Source organism: Ictidomys tridecemlineatus, chromosome 9 (assembly GCF_052094955.1).
Source record: "Ictidomys tridecemlineatus isolate mIctTri1 chromosome 9, mIctTri1.hap1, whole genome shotgun sequence".
NCBI lineage: Eukaryota > Metazoa > Chordata > Mammalia > Rodentia > Sciuridae > Ictidomys > Ictidomys tridecemlineatus.
In genome coordinates, this window is record NC_135485.1 from 56,961,862 (window position 1) to 56,982,292 (window position 20,431).

Sequence of the window (20,431 nt, forward strand, 5' to 3'; positions counted from 1 at the left end):
TAAAATATATATATAAATAATACTCCAAATGAGCAACTTAATGATGGAGATTAATGACATACTGAGGAGGGGATTAGTAAACTAAATAAACTGTGCTGAAGAATACAAAAACAATAGATGGAAAGGAAAACAGATAAGAAAAGCAGATGATTCCATATGAAAATTTAATATATGTTAACTGGAGTTCCAAAAATGGAATAGAAAGGTCTGGATAATACTTGAAGAAATAACTGATAATTTTCCAAAATTAATTTTAAAAATCATATCATAGATTCAGTGAATTCTAAGTAGAATAAACATCATAATGAACCTACAGAAGAAGAAATTTAAAGAGAAAATAATATAAGCAGCCAGAACAAAAAGAAAACTTTAACGATTTTCTGAGGGGAAGAGGATCCAGGGATCCAGGGGCTCATGGAGTGATTGTAATGTTTTGTGTCTTGACTTAGATGCTGGTTACATGAGCTCATTCCGTTTTTAAAAATTCATAGAGATGTATTTTTATGATGCATACACTTTTCTGCATATATATTATATGTAAACAAAAAGTTGAAAGAAAAAATATCCAGATATTAAAGTACAGACTTACTAAAGAATAGAAATTAGACAGACAGCTGACCTCTCAAGAAGCAAAGTGGAAGCCAAGGGACAGAACAATGTTACCCTCATTTTGTGGACAGAAAATAACTGCCATAACTGCTGAACTAAAATTCCATACCCAACAAAAATATCTTTCAGGAATAACAGCAAAATAAAAGACATTTTCACCAAACTAAAGTGGAAATATTATGCCTGCCTGCAGTAGATTCTCACAAATGGAAATCCTGAATAATGTACTTCAAGAAGAATGAAAGAGATCCCAGATGAATGGTCTGAAATATAACAAAAAAGGACAACCAAATAAAGTGATCAATGTATAGAAAGCTAAATGAATCTGGATATAGTGGTGCACATGTGTAATCCCAGCTTCTATTGAGGCTGAGGCAGGAGGATCACAAGTTCAAGGCCAGGCTGGGCAATTTAGTAAGATCTTATCTTGATATAAAAATTAAAAGGCCTAGGATGTGGCTCAGTGGTAGAGTGCTTACCTAGCATACATGAGACCTGGTTTGTTTGATCCTCAGCATTTCTCTCTCTCTCTCTCTCTCTCTCTCTCTCTCTCTCTCTCCCTCTCTCTCTCTCTTTCTTTCACACACACACACATACGCGCGCACACACACACACACACATACGCACACCATACACACAAATCACTGAATAATTATATCTTAAAATATATTAGGGTAATGTTGAAGTGTAATGATACTAGCATATAAAATGGAAGGGAATAACCAAAGAAAAAGTTTTGCAAAATGTTTCCATATGTCTCAGAAAAGAATAAAATTACTGGATAATGTTACTCTTTTTGACAAATTTCTAGGAGAAACACTAAGAGAAACAATGTGCCCCATGGTTCCTGGTTGTACTAGGGGCTCCAGAGACCTTATCCCAAAATAAAAAAATAAAAGGAGCTGGGGGAGTGGGGGCTGCAACTCAGTGATGAAGTATCCCTGGTGGTTCAATCCCTGGCACAATAAATAAATAAATAGATAAATAAATAAATAAATATAAATAAACAAAAAAACTAAAAGAAACAATGTTTAGTTTCTAAATTATTAGGAAATAAAAAGGAATAAATGTAATCAATATAAAGTAAGAAGAGAAAGACAAGTATTGAATAGGTATGACAAATAATATTTCAGATATTACATTACATGTAAATGGATAAATGCTCCAATTAAAAGGCAAATGTTATCAAACAGAATAAAAAGCAAAATGTACCTATATGCAGACACATATATAGACAAGTCGGGAAAACTGAAAGTAAAAATATAGACAAAGATATACTATGGAAACACTAACTAAAATTAAACTAGCATAATCTGAGTTCAGACAAAACAGACATTAAGACAAACTATTACAATAATAGACAGGATTATGTTTCATGATGATAGAATATTTGATTCAGCGGGAAGATAGATAATTCTAAATTTGACACACTGATAATATAGCCTTTTTGTTTATAAACATTAACTGAACTACAATGAAAAGTAGAAAAATCAATAATCACAAAAGATTTTAACATATCTCTTCTCAGTTTTAGGTAGAACAAACATGAAAAAAATAAGAATTAGAAGATTTGAACAATATACTTAACAAACATGGTCTAATGGCTATAATAGAATACTTTTTAATCACAAGTAATTTTTTAAGTGACTATATTACAAACCAAATTGCAAAAAAAAAAAAAAAGATTCAAAGGAATTATTTTTATATAGCATATGCTCAGATCACAGAGTAGCTGTGCCATAACTAACAGGGGAAGAAAACCCAAAAATTTTCCACATATTTCAAAAATGTAAATATACTTTTAAATAACTCAGAGATCAAGGAAAGTATAATGGAAATGAGAAAATATTTTCAACTAATAATCAAAATTTCTGGGATACATACTACCATGTCCATAGAGAAGATGTACTGCTTTAAATCCATGTATGAGGGTGGGGAATAAAATGTTGGAAATTAAAGAAGTAGGCATTTATCTCAACAAGTTAGGGAAAAGAAGTGCAAAACAAACTCATCCAAAATAATAAGAAGGAATGAAATAATAAAATTTTAAAAAGTCAAACACTGATTCCTTCTAAAGATAAATAGAATTGATAGAGAAAGAGACAAAGGACTTTGCATAATAGGGCTAGACTGCTATCCTTAGAAAGGACTGCCTTGTGGGCCTTGGTGACTGCTGGTAATGTAGATTTCAGGAAGGTTCTCTTCATTTCCAGAACCAATATGGGTGGCTCATTCTGCAAAAAAAATTTGTTTTGTGCTGAATAAATGCTTTCCTTCTGGGAAGTTGGAATTTTGGTGAGTGCCAAGAAGAGTGCCTATGTGACCAATCCCCAGTAAAACCCCAGTGAATGCTTGCGTTTCTAATGAATTTCCTTGGTAGACCATATTTCACATGTATTGTCACTACTCATTCCTGGGGGAAATAAGCATGTGAGTAACTCCACTGGGAAAGTAGCTTGTCCTAGGTTTCCTCTGGAATTTATCCCATATGCCTTGTTCCTTTGTGGCTTTGGCTTTATATTCTTTATATCCTTTCACTATAATAAGTCATACCCATAAATGCAACTATATGCTGAGGACTCTGAGTTATAGAAGATGGAGGTGATCTTTGGACTCCCCAATACAGATGGCAAACAGATGATTGATTGATAGACGATAGATACAGAGAGAAGATAGAAATATTTTAAAAATCATCTTTACATTCACAAGGTAAATTTGCATACATAATCATTTTATTTCTTCTTATTGATGAAAGAAATTTATACTTTAGTTTGTTATAAAATAAAAACAAATATAAAAAAGTAATATTTTTCTTTACTATAATTTTGAACAAGAAACAACTCATTTTATAAATTCAGTATATACATTTACTCACCTTTAGTAACTTGATTTCTCGCATAGCAATTTTTTTAACCATTTTGTCATCATCACTTTCTAAGAACTTCTTGATGGCCACAATTCTTCCACTATCTTTATTCCTACATTTCATCACCATTCCATAACTCCCTTCTCCAACCAACCCTAGGTTCTCATATTTTTCCATTTTAACTTAAAACCAGTAGGAATTTTTCTTGCTATGAAAAACAAGACATAGAATTAATAGTTTTGATTATGTTAATTGCCTCCATCCTCCCAGCAATTAGTTCTTTCCTGCTCATTTTCCATATTACAGCAGTCATATTACTGTCTTTGGCTATTTGTACTAATACAATTTCTTAGTGTTTTCATATCTAAGCTCTGTTTTCACAAAATCCATACACATTTCCTAATAGACAAAGCAAAGGAATTAAAGCGGTTAACTGTAAATTTAATTTGCTGTCATTTTAATGAAATTCAATATATTTTAATTTAGATCAAAATATCATATAAACATTTTAGAAAAAGCACAATTCCTTTTCACTCAAAGGTGAAAAAGGCACAACTAAAAGAAAATTAAGTTTTTTTTAAAATCAAAGTTGGAAATCTTTATGTACTCAGTTGGAAAAAAATTGATCACAAAATAATCACTTAACAAACTAACACTGAATCTTTGATTAATTTTCCTTTACTTTGCTTGTGGGGTGGAGGGTACTGAAGATTTAACCCAGGAGTGCTTTATCATTGAGTTACATCCCCACCCCTATTTATTTATTTATTGGTTGGTTGGTTGGTTGGTTGGTTTTGAGGCAGGGTTTCACTGAGTTGCTAAGGCTTGTCTTGAACTTGTGCTCCTCCTTACTCTCCTGAAGCACTGGTATTATAGGTACGTGCCAAAGCACCCAGCTTAAATTGCTATATTGAACTTATAAAATAAGATCAATACCATCACAGTATATTAGCAGATTTTTTAAAAGAAATTAAATATAAGTATCACAAAATACAGTATTTTTAAAATCTGATTAGTGATTACCCATTGCACAATCATTTGAATTTTATGGTTTGAATTCTTGTACAAATCACTTTATGACATTTTCTGAATTAAGTTAACCACAAGAGAATCTTACTTGTTTTATCAATGATTAATGGAGGTGCTACAATCATTTCACTACATGTTTCACACAGAAAAAAAAAATTATTTTAGGGTTGGGGGTATAGTTCTGTGGTAGAACACAAGCCTAGAATATTTGAGGGTCCAGGTTCAATTTCCAGCAACACACACACACACACACACACACACACACACAATTATTACAGAAAAAATAGATTTTTTTCATAAGGTTTGCTTGCTGTGATATATGAAAGCTATTAAATTATTACAACTTCAAAGTTAAATTGAGGTTTTTAAATTTAGTTTTGTCATCTGATTATAAAGTTAAATTTCAGAAGATTAAAAAGTACTGCTCCAAATTCCAATGAAGTTTCAATAGTTTGGAGAGAAAAAGCAGTCTTTCAGTAACTTCATATTCAAGAGATGATTCATAGGTGAATTATTAAAGCCTTGATAAAAAAAAACAGGCATTCATAAGCTTTGAAAGGAAAAAAATGCTTGCCTGTTATATTGTGTACTTAGGGCAATCTAAAATAAATTTTCCCAAATTGTTGCGGTAATGTTTTACTGTCTTCTTTACAGATGGCAAAGAAAAAACATATATTCCCTTTGCTTTAGAAAACCATGATAATCCAATGTAAATAATAAATTTTCAGCACTTGACATTTAAGTTTGAGGTTAGATTATATACATTGTGTGTATGTGTGTGTGTGCACGCATGTGTGTGCACGCACTGCTGGGAATAGAACCCAGGGCCTCCAGCTTGCTAAGTGATACTTTACCTCTGAGCTTACAATCCCTAGCTCCCATTATATACATATTTTTAATGTAAATATAAATGAAGAACCAGAAGATTGGCCTTTGAAGGGTAAAAATGAAGACAATCCATTCGACTCCAACTCAAATGCTGTCATTAATTTTACTACCAGTTTTGATTGTAGATTCTACTACAAACTACAGAGCAGGGTCCCAGACACTGACTTTCCATATACTTGACATTTTAACTTCTGTTAACTATTTTTTAATAAAATGTTTGTATTTGAAAAAATTCAATATAATCCAATAGCTCCTCTCCTAATTTTTTTTGTCTTTCCATTAAGAAAGTATGTTTTATTAAAGACCAGACTAGGTTTACCACTTCAATGATAAAAATAGCTGGAATCTATGCAGGATCATTTAAAAAACATTTTGTAATTGGCATCAATGCTTTAAAGTGCAAAATAAACAAAATAAAATTTACCTTAAGCATATCTAAGGTGTTCTGAAGCATATCAAAACTAATTTTATCCATGTTGACTACTCCAAGTTTATTTTCCCAACCAACTTCACATGTGGGCACACCACTTTGAACACACCTGCTTTTTCAAGTGACACTGCCTACAAATACCTTAAAAGTATCACGGTCCACAAAACCTTGTTTCCTGAAATAGTTACTCATAAACTCTTTCTTTTCATGCCTTCTATTGTTGAATCTAAGGGTAATAAAACTAAAGAAGCCTGGCAAGTTGACACTATTAAGTATTTCTGAACATGCGCCATGTAAGCATATGGTTCTAATACTAATAATTTATATAATGCTAATTTTTTATTTTGTTATAGACAGATTTTTTTTTTTTTTTTGGTAAAAGAACAAGAAAATAGAAGCTCTTTAAAGTCATATACTTACTGTTTCTTCAAATCCTTTCACATGGAAAGATCCAAAGGTTTTCAACTTGGAAACAAATTTGAGGTGAAATGCATCTCGCTAGCTGGACTAAAAGATGCTGACTAGCAAACTAGCAATTCCAGTGTTATGATTTCTTCTGCGGGCACAGTGACGGGTCCTGGGTGAAGCAGGCTGGGAGGCAGATGGGCCTCAGCCCGCCGCAAGCTCACACTTAGGAGGACCGCTGGCCGCATGCTGTCGTCGTCAAGGCAACGACCTCACTCTGTCTCCAGCCATAGGCACAGTCTCTAGAGAGAGTCTGTGCACGAATCAGAATGAGTCTACCGCAGGCACCAACACCTGTCAAGGCCAAGGCCTGTAGAAAAATTAGCAGTGGTAAGAGGGCACCGCCCCACAGCTCTGAAGGCGCTCAGTCCCCCGAGTCTGTGAAGCAGCCGGGCTCCAACTAGCCCTCAGCGAAGGCGTTGGCCACCGAGCTGCAAGGAGGCGGGTTCTCAGCCTTCCAGGTCCGCCCCGCGAGTGCCCGACCTCCCTTACTCTGATTGGTCCAGCCCTGTCGTTAGGCGCTATGATTGGCTTAGAGCCAATATCCCCGCCCCTTCACCTGGGGCCAGACTCAGGTTCTGTTCGCCGACGCGCAGTTGCCTGCATCTCCGCACACCAACGTTCTGTGGTTGGGAGGCGCCTCTTCGCCTGCGGCAGACCTCTGCTCGCAAAGGAGCCAAGAGGCCTAGCGAAGGGTAAGGTGGCGGTTAAGTAGGACTGAAAGCATAGAAAGAAGAGTGTTTTTCACAGCTTCTCCGCTTTAAGCAGGAAGCAGGCCCTGGGTGCCCCCACCAGGGGAGGTTCAACCCAATCCCGATTCGGTAGTCCTTTCCGTTCTGGGCGTAGGGATAATCTGTCTGGTCAGGCAAAGGTGAAGATCACAGTGAGGAGGCGATTTAGTAGGTTTGAGAGAAGGTAGGCATTTACACACCTGATTAAGCCTGGGCAGTGAAACACTGGGAAGAAAGATCAAGGAAGGGAAGAGAGGGCATGAATGGAAAAAAAAAAAAGAGGGAAGGTGCTAGGATGGGTGCTCAGTACCTTTATACAGCAGCCAAATGGGGTGAAGTTGGGGCTTATGATGTTAAAAGGTCTAACGTCTGCAGATCAGAACAACTCGCTACTTGAAATGACTGGTAGATCAATCAATATCTTGTGTGTTCAAGTCACACACATACACACATAAGAAACAGGATTTCCCTAATTTTCAACAAACTTGAGACCCTAAGGTTTTCACTCTCATTCCACACTTTATAATATTTGGTTTCCCCTGATTTGGGGAAGTGTCCTGGATAGCAGACATTTATAGTCAGTATTAATTCCTTCTTTATACTAAGAAATAAACTATCTTTAGTAAGTTTGATTAGCAAGTATTAATCTTCCTGTGCTTAGTTATCTTGTCCAAGCTGCTTAAAACCTAGTTCCTGACCCTATGTTGAGGAATGGACCTGGAACCTAGGTAGGGAAATACCCTTTTTGGTCAACCCAAGATGTTAAGTATTCTTGTAGCAATTACCTCTGTCCTTTACTGTGAGTTGGAGAGAGCCATGCCCCATTTTGTTACCTCTATAGGCTATAACAGAATCTGATAAACTTCTTTTATGTGAGGGACAGATCTAAGTTTAAGCCTGAAACTCAAGAAGAAGAGTTCAAAAAAATTTTTCTTTTGCAACTTCATGAAAAATTTTAACCAAATAAACATTTTAAGGTCCCTGCAAGCAAGAGGCTCTGAAGCTTAAATAACCTGTTTATAGCCCACAGGGAACCAAAATGATAAACTTCAGATTTAGTGAACAGGTGATTCATGAGAAAACAATTTCAAAAAGAATTAAGTTTGAAAACCAGGAGAGAATTACACTTCCTTGAAAAAGCAATCTACAGGGTTGCTAAAGAGTATGTAGCATTATATAGAAATAGGATTGTGTTATTCTTTCAAAACAGGGAAATATTTGTAGGGAAAGGGAGGGTTTTTATTGTATATGGACAGCATGCCTTTGTTTTATTTTTATGTGATGCTAAGGATCAAACCCAGGGCTTCACACATGCTAGGCAAGCACTCTGCCACTCTTAAGATGCAGCAAAAAGAATAATTGATGAAAACCCATGGAGAGGTAGGGAGGAGAAAGTTCTGAAGTAAGAGGAGGGCTTAGACTTGAAAAGATTTAGGGAAAACAGAAAAGTATAGGATAGGCACATTAGCTGGCCTAGATCTCCTCAGTAAAAATTTCATTTTTCCATGAAAAGGTGTACTGGGAGATTGAGGGTCAAGAATTTATTAACAGAAATTCCTCCAAATAGGTAGTTATGACAGGAAGTCATTTTGATAATAAAAGGATATAAAATAGGATAATGTACCTACTTGAGCTTGTATACCATGAATTTATAGTGACACCAGCTGACACTGTTACATAGGTCTTAGCAACTTGGAAGGACAAGAATAGAGAAAACAGATGGTATAAGCTACCTCTATTGGAGAACTGGTAGGGCAAGAGATTTTAAAAAGGAATTGAGGAATCAAGGATGCTAGAGAATGTACCATTGAAATACCTTGCCATGGGTTCCAGCTAGATAAGAAGATTAAATTATAACAGCAATTAGCTAACAAACTGGAAATAGAAAGGCAGTGAGAGACTGAAGGTCATCATAGGCATAAAGATTATGTTTAATAAAGGAGCAAAATAGGAAATTATTACAGAGAAAGCAGTTTATGAATTCAGTCTTGTAAATGGTACAAGATGAGGATCAGTTCTAAAGGGTTGGGACTGGGGATAGAACTCTGGCAAAGTATTTGGCTAACATGCACAGGCTCTGGGTTTGATCCTGGAACCAAAAAAAAAAAAAACCCACCACCACCAACAAAATAAAGGATGAAATGTTTGGCCCTTTCTTTGGGTAACAATAAGTTGAGCAGGAACCTAGGTTAAAGTATGAAAAGATATTAACATAAACTACCCAACTATCACTCTAGCAGAAGAGGTTAGGAGGGGCAGTTTAATCACCAAAGGAAGTAAAAATGTTCTAAAAATCCAAAGAGAACTTTGGGAGTATGAGATGGACATTGAGAGAAGTGCTTCAGAGATCGCCATGAAAACAAGGTGAAAATAGAACACTGGACGTAAAATCTAGCAATTCCACTTCTGGGTATATACCTAAGAGAAATGAAAATATATAATTTTAAAAATTGTACACAAATATTCATAGTTATATTATTCATTACAACCCCAAAGTAAAAATGACTCAGATTAGCAGAGGAATAAATAAAATCTGATAGGGCTGTGGGTATATGAGCTCAGCTCATTTACATTAACACATGTTTAGCATATACAAAGCCTAAAATTCAATCCTCAACCCGAATCTTGATATAGTCATTCAATGGAATACTATTCAACTAGTAAAAGAAACACTGATATGTGCTACAACACATATGATATGCTAAGTGAAAGAAGCTACACCCAAAATGCCACTTATTATATAATTCCATTTATATAAAGTGTCCACCATAGGCAAATCCACAGTAGCAGATTAGTAGTTACCATTGGGTGGGAATAGATGGGAATGGGGAATGACTACTAATGGGTGTGGGTGATGAATTTGGGTGATGGTTATACAACTTTGTGAAATATACTAAAATCACTGAATTATATATAAACTTATAAAAGGGGAACATTATGTAAATTGTAACTCACTAAAAAAATTAAGATAAGGGATCTAAGAAATATATACCATCCCTAGAAATAACTTTTTATATATTCTAGCTTACAGCAGAGTCACTCTCTTCCTATTAGCAGTTATTTCTATCATATAATTTCACAATAATCATTCCCTACAAATCTTTGCATTCAAAAACAATGTGCTTGGGTCATTTTTTTTTTTTTTGCCTCACTATTCCCACCTTACCAAAAAAAGATTCTGTGATTAGTTTCTACCCTGATTTATTATGAGCTTTGGGTATCACCTTGAGTCATCAAGTGAGATAAAGGGTCGTAACATCTTTAGACTATAAGTAAGGTTCTTCATAATCAATACATTATAAAGGATGCAACTATGATATATTCTGCCATTCTATTAAGAAAATGGGGGCTATAGATGTAGCTGAGTAGGGCATATATTTAGCACCCCCTAGTTTCTGGGTTCAGTCCTCAGCATGAAAGAAAGAAGACTAAGATTGAAGTTTTAAGGTTCTCTGATAGAAAGACACATGCCATAGAAGAGTTAAAACTGTTCCTAACATAGTAATTTAGTTACCTCAATGGGCTGGGGTTGTGGCTCAGCCTAGCATGTGTGAGACACTAGGTTAAAATCTCAGCACCACATATAAATAAATAAAATAAAGGTCTATTGACAACTAAAAACTATTTTTTAAAAAGTGATTAACTAGAGTTAAAAACTTAGAGTATATCACTTATTGTTACAAAGTTTAATATAAATATCTCGATCTCTCAGTCACCAACATATCTATAATATGTGAAAATGGGAATCAATTTCTCAAAATTATAATACTATGCATTGTTTGTATTGGTAATATACCTCTTATAATCCTCCCTTAACTTTTAAGTTTCCTCTGGCCTCTAAGCCATTCTGTGGTAGAACTACAGAAAAGATCTGCATTCATTTGTTTCATTTCTTACCTCTGGTCTTCTCTTGGCCTTCATTACTAAGAAAGTTCTTAAAAGCTCTTGCCAAATCATCTGTGGCAGCAGCAATTATTTGCTACTCACAATAAGTTGGTGCTTCTTTTTCCCTGTATGTATATGGTTTATTACTGCCTCCAAGGAAGCTAATAGCTATGTGACTGAATTCATCATTGGAATATGAGATGTTTACCATTCCCAGTTCTGGTTCATAATAATCTCCCAATTAAAACCCTCTGTGTTCTTTTTCCCTGTTAGCTGGCTTTAATCTCCATTTAATCTCCATAACTCCAATGTGATCTTGAAGCCACCCTGTATTGGAGCCTTCATTTACTTGTGTTCTTAAATGACTAAGTGAGATACAGCCGGGCACATTGGCCTCTTCACCACCATTCTCCTAATACTTTATATATGAGAAGAGAAAAAGTATGCTATCTGAACCCTTTGACAATTTAGGATTTATTTGTAATAGCAGCTCACTATAATTCATTTGCTACATTGACCTCTAAGCAGCATTTAGCACAACTCCTTCTTTCCTTCTTACAAACTCAAGTGAAATTTAAGCTTTCCAATACTTGCCATATTTTGTCTCCCTGTATCCTTTGCACATTTCTCCTAAATCATAATCTTGCACTTCTGGGAATATTTGAGAACTGTTTTCAGCCTCTTACCTTCTGTACACTCTCCTAGGTGATCTTATCTAATTCAAAAGCTGCAAAAGTCTATAATCAAAGGCTGCCATTGACAGCACAGAGCTCTCCTAAGAACTCCAGAATTATACATTTAATCATATAACACCACTTCTTGGATATGCAACTGACATATGAAACTTAACATGACTAGAACAAAACTGCTGATTTTCTTTCACAATCCACTTCTGCTTCTTCCCCATCTCGGCATACCAAATACCACCTTCCATCCAAGTTCCATCATTATCCCAGGAGTCTTCCCTCTCCCACATATTCAACTTCCAATCCATAAGCAACCCTTGTAGGTTATATCTCCAAATTCTATTATATTAGCCGACAGCTTATCACTGTCCTCATTCCTACTTATTCAAGTCACTGTCATCTTCATCTCTTCCTAATTCAGATCAACATCAATTCCCTGTTCAGAACTCTATGATCCCATCATGAGTTAAATCCAAACAAGGCCATCCTTGGTTTAGGTCTACCTCCTCTTGATGTTTCCATTAATCATAGGGCTAGAATGACCTTAATGTCCTGGAATACATCAACCTCCTTCCAAACACAGGGCCTCTACTATTTGTTCTTCCACTTGGAATGTTTTCTCCAAATTTCATCAAAGTTGCCTTCTCTTCAGGTTGCAAATATACCTTTTCTTTTATTACCATCCTGGGTAGAACAGGCCCAACTTGAGTCACTTTCATAGCCTCAAGTAGTACCATGCAGTAGCCATGTAGTCTGGTGTAAGTTGCTAACCCAACTGTTGTACCTGAGTTAACCTTTTCCTCATAGGATTACTGTTAGATGAGTTATATTCTGCCCAGGACTAATCAGGACTGAAATTAAAAATTTGTTACCTCTCTCTCTAAAAAAAAGGTTTCCTAAGGGTACACTGTACCTGCTGTATTGCCAACCAGCACCAAGGAAGGCAGTTTCTGGCACATATTAGATGCTAATATTCACTGACTGCTATATAAGGTCTTCTCTATTTACATGTAATTTGTACCTGTTTTGAAACACCACTGTCACCTTTCAATGAAATGTCTTTCATCTTTGTTTTCTCAAAAGCTACAATCCTCATCCTCACCACTATTTTAGGCAAATTTTGTTCTGAACCTCTCCAAGCTTTAGCTTACTTCTTAAAAAACAACTTAATAGAGTTATGAGATTATATGTACAATGACAGGCCCTTAAAAATATTTTTCATCAGCTCGACTCATAGTATGACTACCTCATTACTTAATGCTTTTCTTAAAAAATGTAGTTTCTGATTAAAGGACCCACAATTTTAGGCCTGCTAGTGCTAGAGGCTATGATTTTACACACATTTTCTAAAACAAAACCAGGATAAAATACATTACATGCAAAATTTAAATTTCTGGTGTTTAAAACATTTTTAAAAAATTAAACCATCTTAAGGAGGATTTTACATTCTTTAAAGCTGACCAACACCTGGCTAATCCATTACTTTAAATTGTTTCACTCTTTAGTAGTTAGCCTTAAAATACAGATGCTGTAGGCTGGGATTGTGGCTCAGTGGTAAAGCACTTGCCTAGCATGTGTGAGGCAGAGTTCAATTCTCAGTACCACATATAAATAAAATAAAATAAAGGCCCATTGACAACTATGAAGTATTTAAAAAAAAAAATACAGGTACTACTTTTTCTGTTCCTCAAGATTTAACAGTCCTAGACTACAATAGCTCATTCATTCTTTCACTTTTGTACTCTTACAACCTGTTCACCATAGCATTTCATCACTCCCATGCTCAATTCTCTTTAGTGGCTTCCTATAGCAATTAGAAAAAAAAAAAATCCAAATATACCCCTCTTACAGTTTTCATATGATCTAGTTCCTTTCTCTTCTAACTCACCTTTTACCACTTTTGTCACTTCTCGAGTTCACTCTATCAAGCCTCTTCTAATTTCCCTCCAAGTTTTTTTTTAATAGGCACTTTTTAAAAAAGCTCGTCTCTGGTTGGAAAAGTCATGCATTAGATTTAACTCTAAAATGGGTGACTCAGAATACCTTCCTAAAGTGGTTCACTTTATATATTTTTAAATTTTACGTTTTTTTAATATATTTTTTTTAGTTTTAAGTGGACAGAATATCTTTATTTTACATTTATGTGGTGCTGAGGATCAAACTCAGTGCCTCAAGCATGCTAGGTGAGCACTCTATGACTGAGCTACAACCCCAGCCCCTACCTTTCCTTCTTTTAATATGAGGCATAGCATTTACAACTACTTCTCCATTATCAAGTAAATGAGCTCAGTGAGACCAAGGGGCCTTGTCAATTGATTCATGTTTCCAATACAACATGAACATACAGGGCTGTTCAACAAACTCTTGGTAAACACTGTTCATGGTTTGTCTTCATTAGAGCAGTGAATAACATGAAAAAGAAGTAACAGTGGAATAGCATGTATGATCATGCTGAAATGAACCCCAATATTATGTATAACTGTAATGCACTAATAAAAATTTTTTAAAAATCTAAAAGAAAACAACATATGCCAAAATATTTATAGGACCATCTGTGTGCTGCATCCTTTTGATGTACTTCCTGTAACATGCATATTGTATGCATGTATGTGTTTGTGTCCGTCCTTCTGTCCATCCTTCTCAAATGTCTTTGTCTCCCCTTGTGTTTCTATCACATATCATTTTACTTCTTTGACCTGCAAGGGAAAAACTTCAGATTCTTCTTTAACATCACCTATTCCCTCACCAAGACCTAGCCATTTTACCTTCAAATCTTTCAAAGCTGTCAAGTTCTTTGGATTTTTAACACCACCACTCTAGGCTGTCACAGCTCTTGACTAAAATATTGTGACATTCTTCCACCTGGTTTACTCCAGTTCATTAATGAACTCCTTCAACTTCTTTATTCTGTAGTTGAAGTCATTTCAAAATAAATTTTGTCACTCTTTACCTCTTCTTCTCACCTACATGATGGCAAAAACTTTGAACAACTTTCCATTGCTCCTGGAATAATGACCAAACGCCTTGAAGCCACCAAGACCCTCTATTGTCTGTCCCCTGGCTATCTTCTTAAATATGCAGCCATCACCATAAGGCTTACCACAAGGCTTCCATCCTTTTTAATCTGTTTAGGAGCACAGAACCTTGCATAACTTACCATTTATTAATAATACTTAGAACAGTACCCAGAATTTTGAATGAATTGAATGAGCCACTATAAGTAACATTAGCAAGTCTCCTTGCAAAGTGTAATACACACAACGAAGAAAACACTGAATGGAACACATGAGACTTCAAACATTTCTAGGCTGATTAATATAGATCAGAAAAACAGAGATGTTCATTATTAAAGAGGCAGATAGACATAGCTAATTTTCTTAGAAAAAATAACATTTTTTTGGAGTTCCTAATTTTAAATTACCTAGTGCCTTCCAAGATGATGCAATCAAACAGATATTTAAAGACACGTTTGTAACAGGGTAGAAAGCAGAAATACACTTGAGTCAACAACATTAACTAACACTTAATAGGGGCCTATTAATGTTGTTTTAGATACTTTATTTTCACTGAATATTATAATCACCCTCATTTTACTAAGGAGGAAACAGGCACAGGAAAAAAGGCACCACTGAAATGATAGAGATGCCATTGGCTGTGTCTTCAAAACCCTGCTCATGGCCTGAGGGTATAGTAGAGTGCCTGCCTAGCATGAACATGGTCCTGGGTTCAATCCCCAGCACTGCAAACAACAACAAAAACACTGCTCTTGACTATAATATACAAGGAATAATTCATTGAATGAATTATATATTGAAGCCAAGGTAGTACCTGGCCTAAACAAAACCATCAAGAAAAGGGGAAAGAAGAGACTATGGGAAGAAGGAATGAGGTTATGGTATAAAAAAAGAAAACAGCTAAAAATCACATATTCAAGGAAGACAACAGCTTTATCAAAATTCTAGAAACAAAGAAAAAAGCAATCAGTTAATGAGACAATTCATAGGCTAGTAATCTTTCTATGAATGTCCAATTCTGAATCTGTATTTACAGTATTTTTCCCAAGTATGTGGTAATGCAAAATGGGCTTTACTTACTGCAGTTCTGAAATACATTACACATTATAATTTATACATGTGCTACATAAATGGATTTGAAGATTTTAGCCCCTACTTTTCAAAAATAGCCAGTAATTTCATTTAGGAGTTGACTCAAAAAAAATTTTTTTAATATTTTTGTTTTAGTTATAGTTGGACACAATACCTTTATTTATTTATTTATATGGGGTGCTGAGGATTGAACTCAGGGCCATGCACGTGCTACGCAAGTGCTTTACCGCTAAGCTACAACCCCAGCCCCAACTCAAAATTTACAATCATTTTGAACAATTACTTTTTTTTGGGGGGGTGGTCAAGGATTGAACTCAGGGGCACTCGACCACTGAACCACATATCTGCAGCCCTATTTTGTATTTTATTTGAGACAGGGTATCACTGATTTGCTAAGTGCCTCACTCTTGCTGAAGCTGGCTTTGAACTCAAGTTCCTCCTGCCTCAGCCTCCCCAGCTGCTGAGATTATAGGCATGCTCCACAGTGCCCAGCAAACAATTACTTTTTAATGTTACTACTTTCTTTGTGAAACTACTGAAACCTACCACAAAGTCTTATGAACACACACACAAAATATAGGGTCTTTACAGACCTGCAGTTAAGCATATTGAATGGCTAATGCTTTCAAATATTTTGCTCCTACAAATCTTCTGGATCTGTTGGGAAAAGAGGCTCAGAGCCTGAGTACTTGCCTAGCATGAGCAGGGTCCTGGGTCCAATCCCCAGCACCACAAAATAATATGCAAGTCAGGCTTGATAATACACACATGTAGTCCTAATATGGGAAGAGCACCTGAACTCAAAAATTCAAAACCAGCCTAGGCAAGATGGCAAGACTGTTTCAAAAACCTAAAAAAATGAAAATAAATAATTTCCTGAATCTAATAACTTGCTTCTTCAAATTTGGATCTATTTTCAAAAGTGTGGGGATACCTTTATCTCCTCTAAAAAATGTTTTTCCATAAAGTTAGATTAATTTACATTTGTATTACAAAATACTTAATTAAGTCTTACTGCCTCCTAAAGATTATTTAAGTAATTCTGATTTTTCTCCAGAACCACCTAGTAAAGATTAATTTAGGAATCTTAAACAGTGTTATGAATATTAGCAGGAAAAGTTTAAACTTTGAAATTACATATGCTTTAGAACCTTATATTTCATTTGAGGCATGACTAAACATGCCTAAATGAGCATTTCTAATATTCTTATATAGCTTATTCTCATTCCTGATCTTAGGCCACACATCCATTATAACAGCCTGGATCCTCTCATCCCTTCTTTCTCACTTTTCCTTCTGAGATATAAGGTAGCAATCCTTTAGAAAACCCAAGGTATCTTTTTTCTTTCTTTCTTTCTTTCTTTTTTTTTTTTTGGCCAAATAACTATTTAGTGATGTGCTTTAGATTATTTCTCTTCTTCCTTACTTTCTACTATTATATTGTTTAACTTGTATACCAGCTGTCTAACTCTATTGGCATAGATCTAACAACGTTCAAGTGTTACTTAAATGTTTTGCCTATTTATACATCAAATATCACAAATAATAAGCAGTTGATTTTCAGAATAATTCCTTATTTTTACTTAGGTTGTATGAAATGGAAGTGGGAGAAAATAGTTGGGAACATAAAACTACAGATTAAATTCGGGACATAGATAAGTGCTGCAGACATCAGTAGTTTATTGTTGGTTTAGTCCAAACACATTCAAAATGGAAACTCAAAAAGAATACTTTCCACCCGAAACAATTAAACTAGGTTCTACTAGCATATAATGCTTAACACATTACAGCAATAAAGATGGTAATCCATTGTCTTCTATACCTACTAAAGCCAAGATGGTAAAGCCAATTTGGTTGCAATAGTGTCATAAGAATAGAATATTACCATCAAAAAATAAAATAAAATCAGAAAATAACAGTAATGATAGATGAATATTTTTACTGCTTCACCGAAAAGGGGACAAAATGTTAAAAGTCCACAGTACAGCAGGTGAACAATCACCATGTAAACTTCTCCATATGATGTTTTAATGTTTCATTTCTAGTATGTAAAAACTGAAGCTGAATGGCTCTTTGCTCTACTTTTCTATTACACTTAACATTTGTCATTTCTTTTGGTGCCGGAACAGTTTTTATGGGTTACAGGGCAATATCCTGGATTGGAAATATATATATATATATATATGTCTATATATATGTGTGTATGTGTGTATATATATGTGTGTGTGTGTGTGTGTGTGTGTGTGTGTGTGTGTGTGTGTGTGTGTGTATATACATATATATACATATACATACATATATATATGATGGGAAGGAGAAAGAAGAGGAAAAACATGCTTGGGGGGGAAAAAAAACACTGACAACAGAACCACTTATTTAAAAGTAGTTTGGATAAAGGCTTCAAAACTTCAAAGTAATTTTCTGGTAAGAACTTCAAGTACTATACATTAGAAAGTGTAAAACTGTTTCAAACAAACAAAACAAACAAACAAAAATCCTTAAGCCCACAAAAATGAAAATCTATGTCCCCCAAATATATGCAATAGTGCAAGACTTTTCCTCAAACATGGAAGACCTCATTTAAGGGAGGGGGGGGAGAGAAAGACAAGATTTAATTGTATTCATATTGCCCAGTTCATAAAAAACAAAATACGTGCATCATTTGCTAGTTTACTAAATAGCAAACAGTTGCATAATTCAGAACCAATTTGCTACTATGTCAAGTGCAGATTTTGTTTTTACTAAGATAGAATGGAGAAGTCTTCCATGCCAACAAGCAGCTTTAAGTGGTTACACACTTATTTATCCCACTTTTTGCCTGAAACATCAGAAACTGGTATGTACTGATTGCTCCAAGCATAAAAATTAGATAACCTTGGCCATACTTGTGGTATACTGGAACTTGCTATAAAGACAGACAATAATCCAGCAGCTACAAATTTTGCCTACAGAATTGTTTAGAGATTCATGTAAAAATAAAAAGATGTCATCCCAGACTTAAATTCAGGAGCCACTAGGGGGCTGACATCAGTTCAAGAATTGTGCAAAATGAATGACAGTTCCCTGCCCCCCAAATAGAAAATGCAAACACTTAAGAGCTGCTGTTCTTTCCTCTTAAAATTGCAGTATCCTCACTTTAGGTTTAATTGCCACATATGGAATCTGACTGCTTTTAAAATGTCACTAAAAATGTACATCAAGTTGACTGACTTTCCCAAGAGTTGAAATGATGTTTCAATGTTCACACTTACGCTAAAAGTCAACTAGAGACACTCAAATAACTGACTTCTTTCTTCCCTCTCCATTCCAAACACACAAGACTCCCTCCCACAAAGAACACAAAAGTTGTTAACTGAAAAACAAGATAAATAATAAGCGTCCATTTTACTGATTTTAAAGATACTGCAATTTTTATACACTTCAATGATTTTTCAACATTTTGCAGCTGTTTGGCTTTGCAGCACAGCAATTCATAAACTATACTGTACAAAATTACCAGCAAGACTGGAATGATGTATTAATAGAAGGCACCATCATGCTTATTACATTACCAGAGAACAAAAATACAGGAAAGACAATTTCCACTGTACACAGCTTAAAGAAAGGAAAAGGGAGGAGGAGTGTTGTGTTGAGCAGCCAGCCATCCCTGTACTGAAGAGGGGCAGGTAGAAAACTCTTATGGAGCTACTAAATCTGGTCTAATATTCAAGACCATAACATTTGAAGTTCTGATTTGTTATTTAGTTCACAACTAAATGATTTCCTTCTGGAATATTTCTGTAGTCTTGTTAAGGTTTAAGAGTACACACGCTGGTCACAGCAAGCAGATAAAATGCCCTCATTCACAAACTATTCTCTACTGGAAAAAAGATGAAAGATTTTTTTTCCCTGTTGCCTCCTGTTGCAGATGTCAATATTAATGAGTTCAGAGTACCCAATAGTGCATTTTGATGAGTGCATAATAAGTTTCTGTTGGTTTGTATTTTTGGGGGGAGCCAAGAAAAAAGGCAAGATTCTCCAATTGCACAAATTGCACTATTTGTGTTTCCAACATTAATAGGCAGAAACAGTAACACTTAAACAAAATGTGCAGCAGAAGATTTTTTTTTTTTTGACTCAAAGGACCTGAATTCAGTGGGCATGTCCTTTTAAGTTCATTTTGTTGTAGATAGTTTTAAGATATGGTCATTTCTCAGTCCTTAATTCTCCAAGTCTAGATTTATAAATTAACAATGTAAATCCTGTTGTGAAATTGGGGAAATAATGTCCACCTCAATTTAACTGAACCAAAGATGCTTTTCACATCAAAGAAATGATCAAAAAGGCTGTGTCACATTCCAAAGCCAAAAAAATTAACAAGAATGCAAACACGATGAATAATGTACCACTGCCAAGACTTTGCCAACAGTGGAGCTTCAGCGACGCTGTCCTGTGAAACGGCCTTCCATCTGCCCGGTTCCTCTCCCAGAGCCAAGTTTCTGCGCCATGCCGCCTCTTGGAGGAGGTCCTCTTCCATCGCGGTCCCGCATCATTCCACCACCCACAATTCCACGTGGACCACCAGGACCTCGGTCGTTGCGCCTAATATCTCTGCGATCGTCACCACCACCTCTGGTTTCTCGCTCTCTTGCAGCTCTCGTTTTCTTCTCTTCCACATTTAAACGGACCTCCCCTCGAAACATAATCGGCTTTAAAAGAGGAGAAAAATATTGACATGGGAGGTTAGTATAGTTATT

General features: G+C 35.4%; 2 protein-coding genes across 8 annotated transcripts in view; both read right to left on the reverse strand.

Annotated features, from left to right (window-relative positions):
• Nucleotides 1-7,960, reverse strand: part of Cdkl2 (cyclin dependent kinase like 2) — a 39,247-nt gene extending 31,287 nt beyond the window's left edge. The window contains exons 1-2 of the mRNA XM_013361929.4: nt 6,243-7,960; nt 3,485-3,683 (exon numbers count right to left, since the gene is read on the reverse strand). Of these exons, the coding sequence (XP_013217383.1) occupies nt 3,485-3,652 (168 nt within the window). The 5' untranslated portion in view covers nt 3,653-3,683; nt 6,243-7,960. The remainder of the gene's footprint in view (nt 1-3,484; nt 3,684-6,242) is intronic.
• Nucleotides 7,961-8,925: 965 nt separating this feature from the next.
• The window catches only part of G3bp2 (G3BP stress granule assembly factor 2), a 90,304-nt gene continuing 78,798 nt past the window's right edge, over nt 8,926-20,431 (reverse strand). For 3 of the 7 annotated variants that reach the window (XM_013361943.4, XM_005333227.5, XM_013361944.4), the window contains exon 12: nt 17,352-20,383. In XM_013361943.4, the coding sequence (XP_013217397.1) occupies nt 20,111-20,383 (273 nt within the window). In that variant the 3' untranslated portion in view covers nt 17,352-20,110. Of the gene's footprint in view, nt 9,437-17,351; nt 20,384-20,431 lie in introns of those variants that run through there. The other 4 variants (XM_005333228.5, XM_078021422.1, XM_078021420.1 and 1 more) reach the window with 3 other exon arrangements.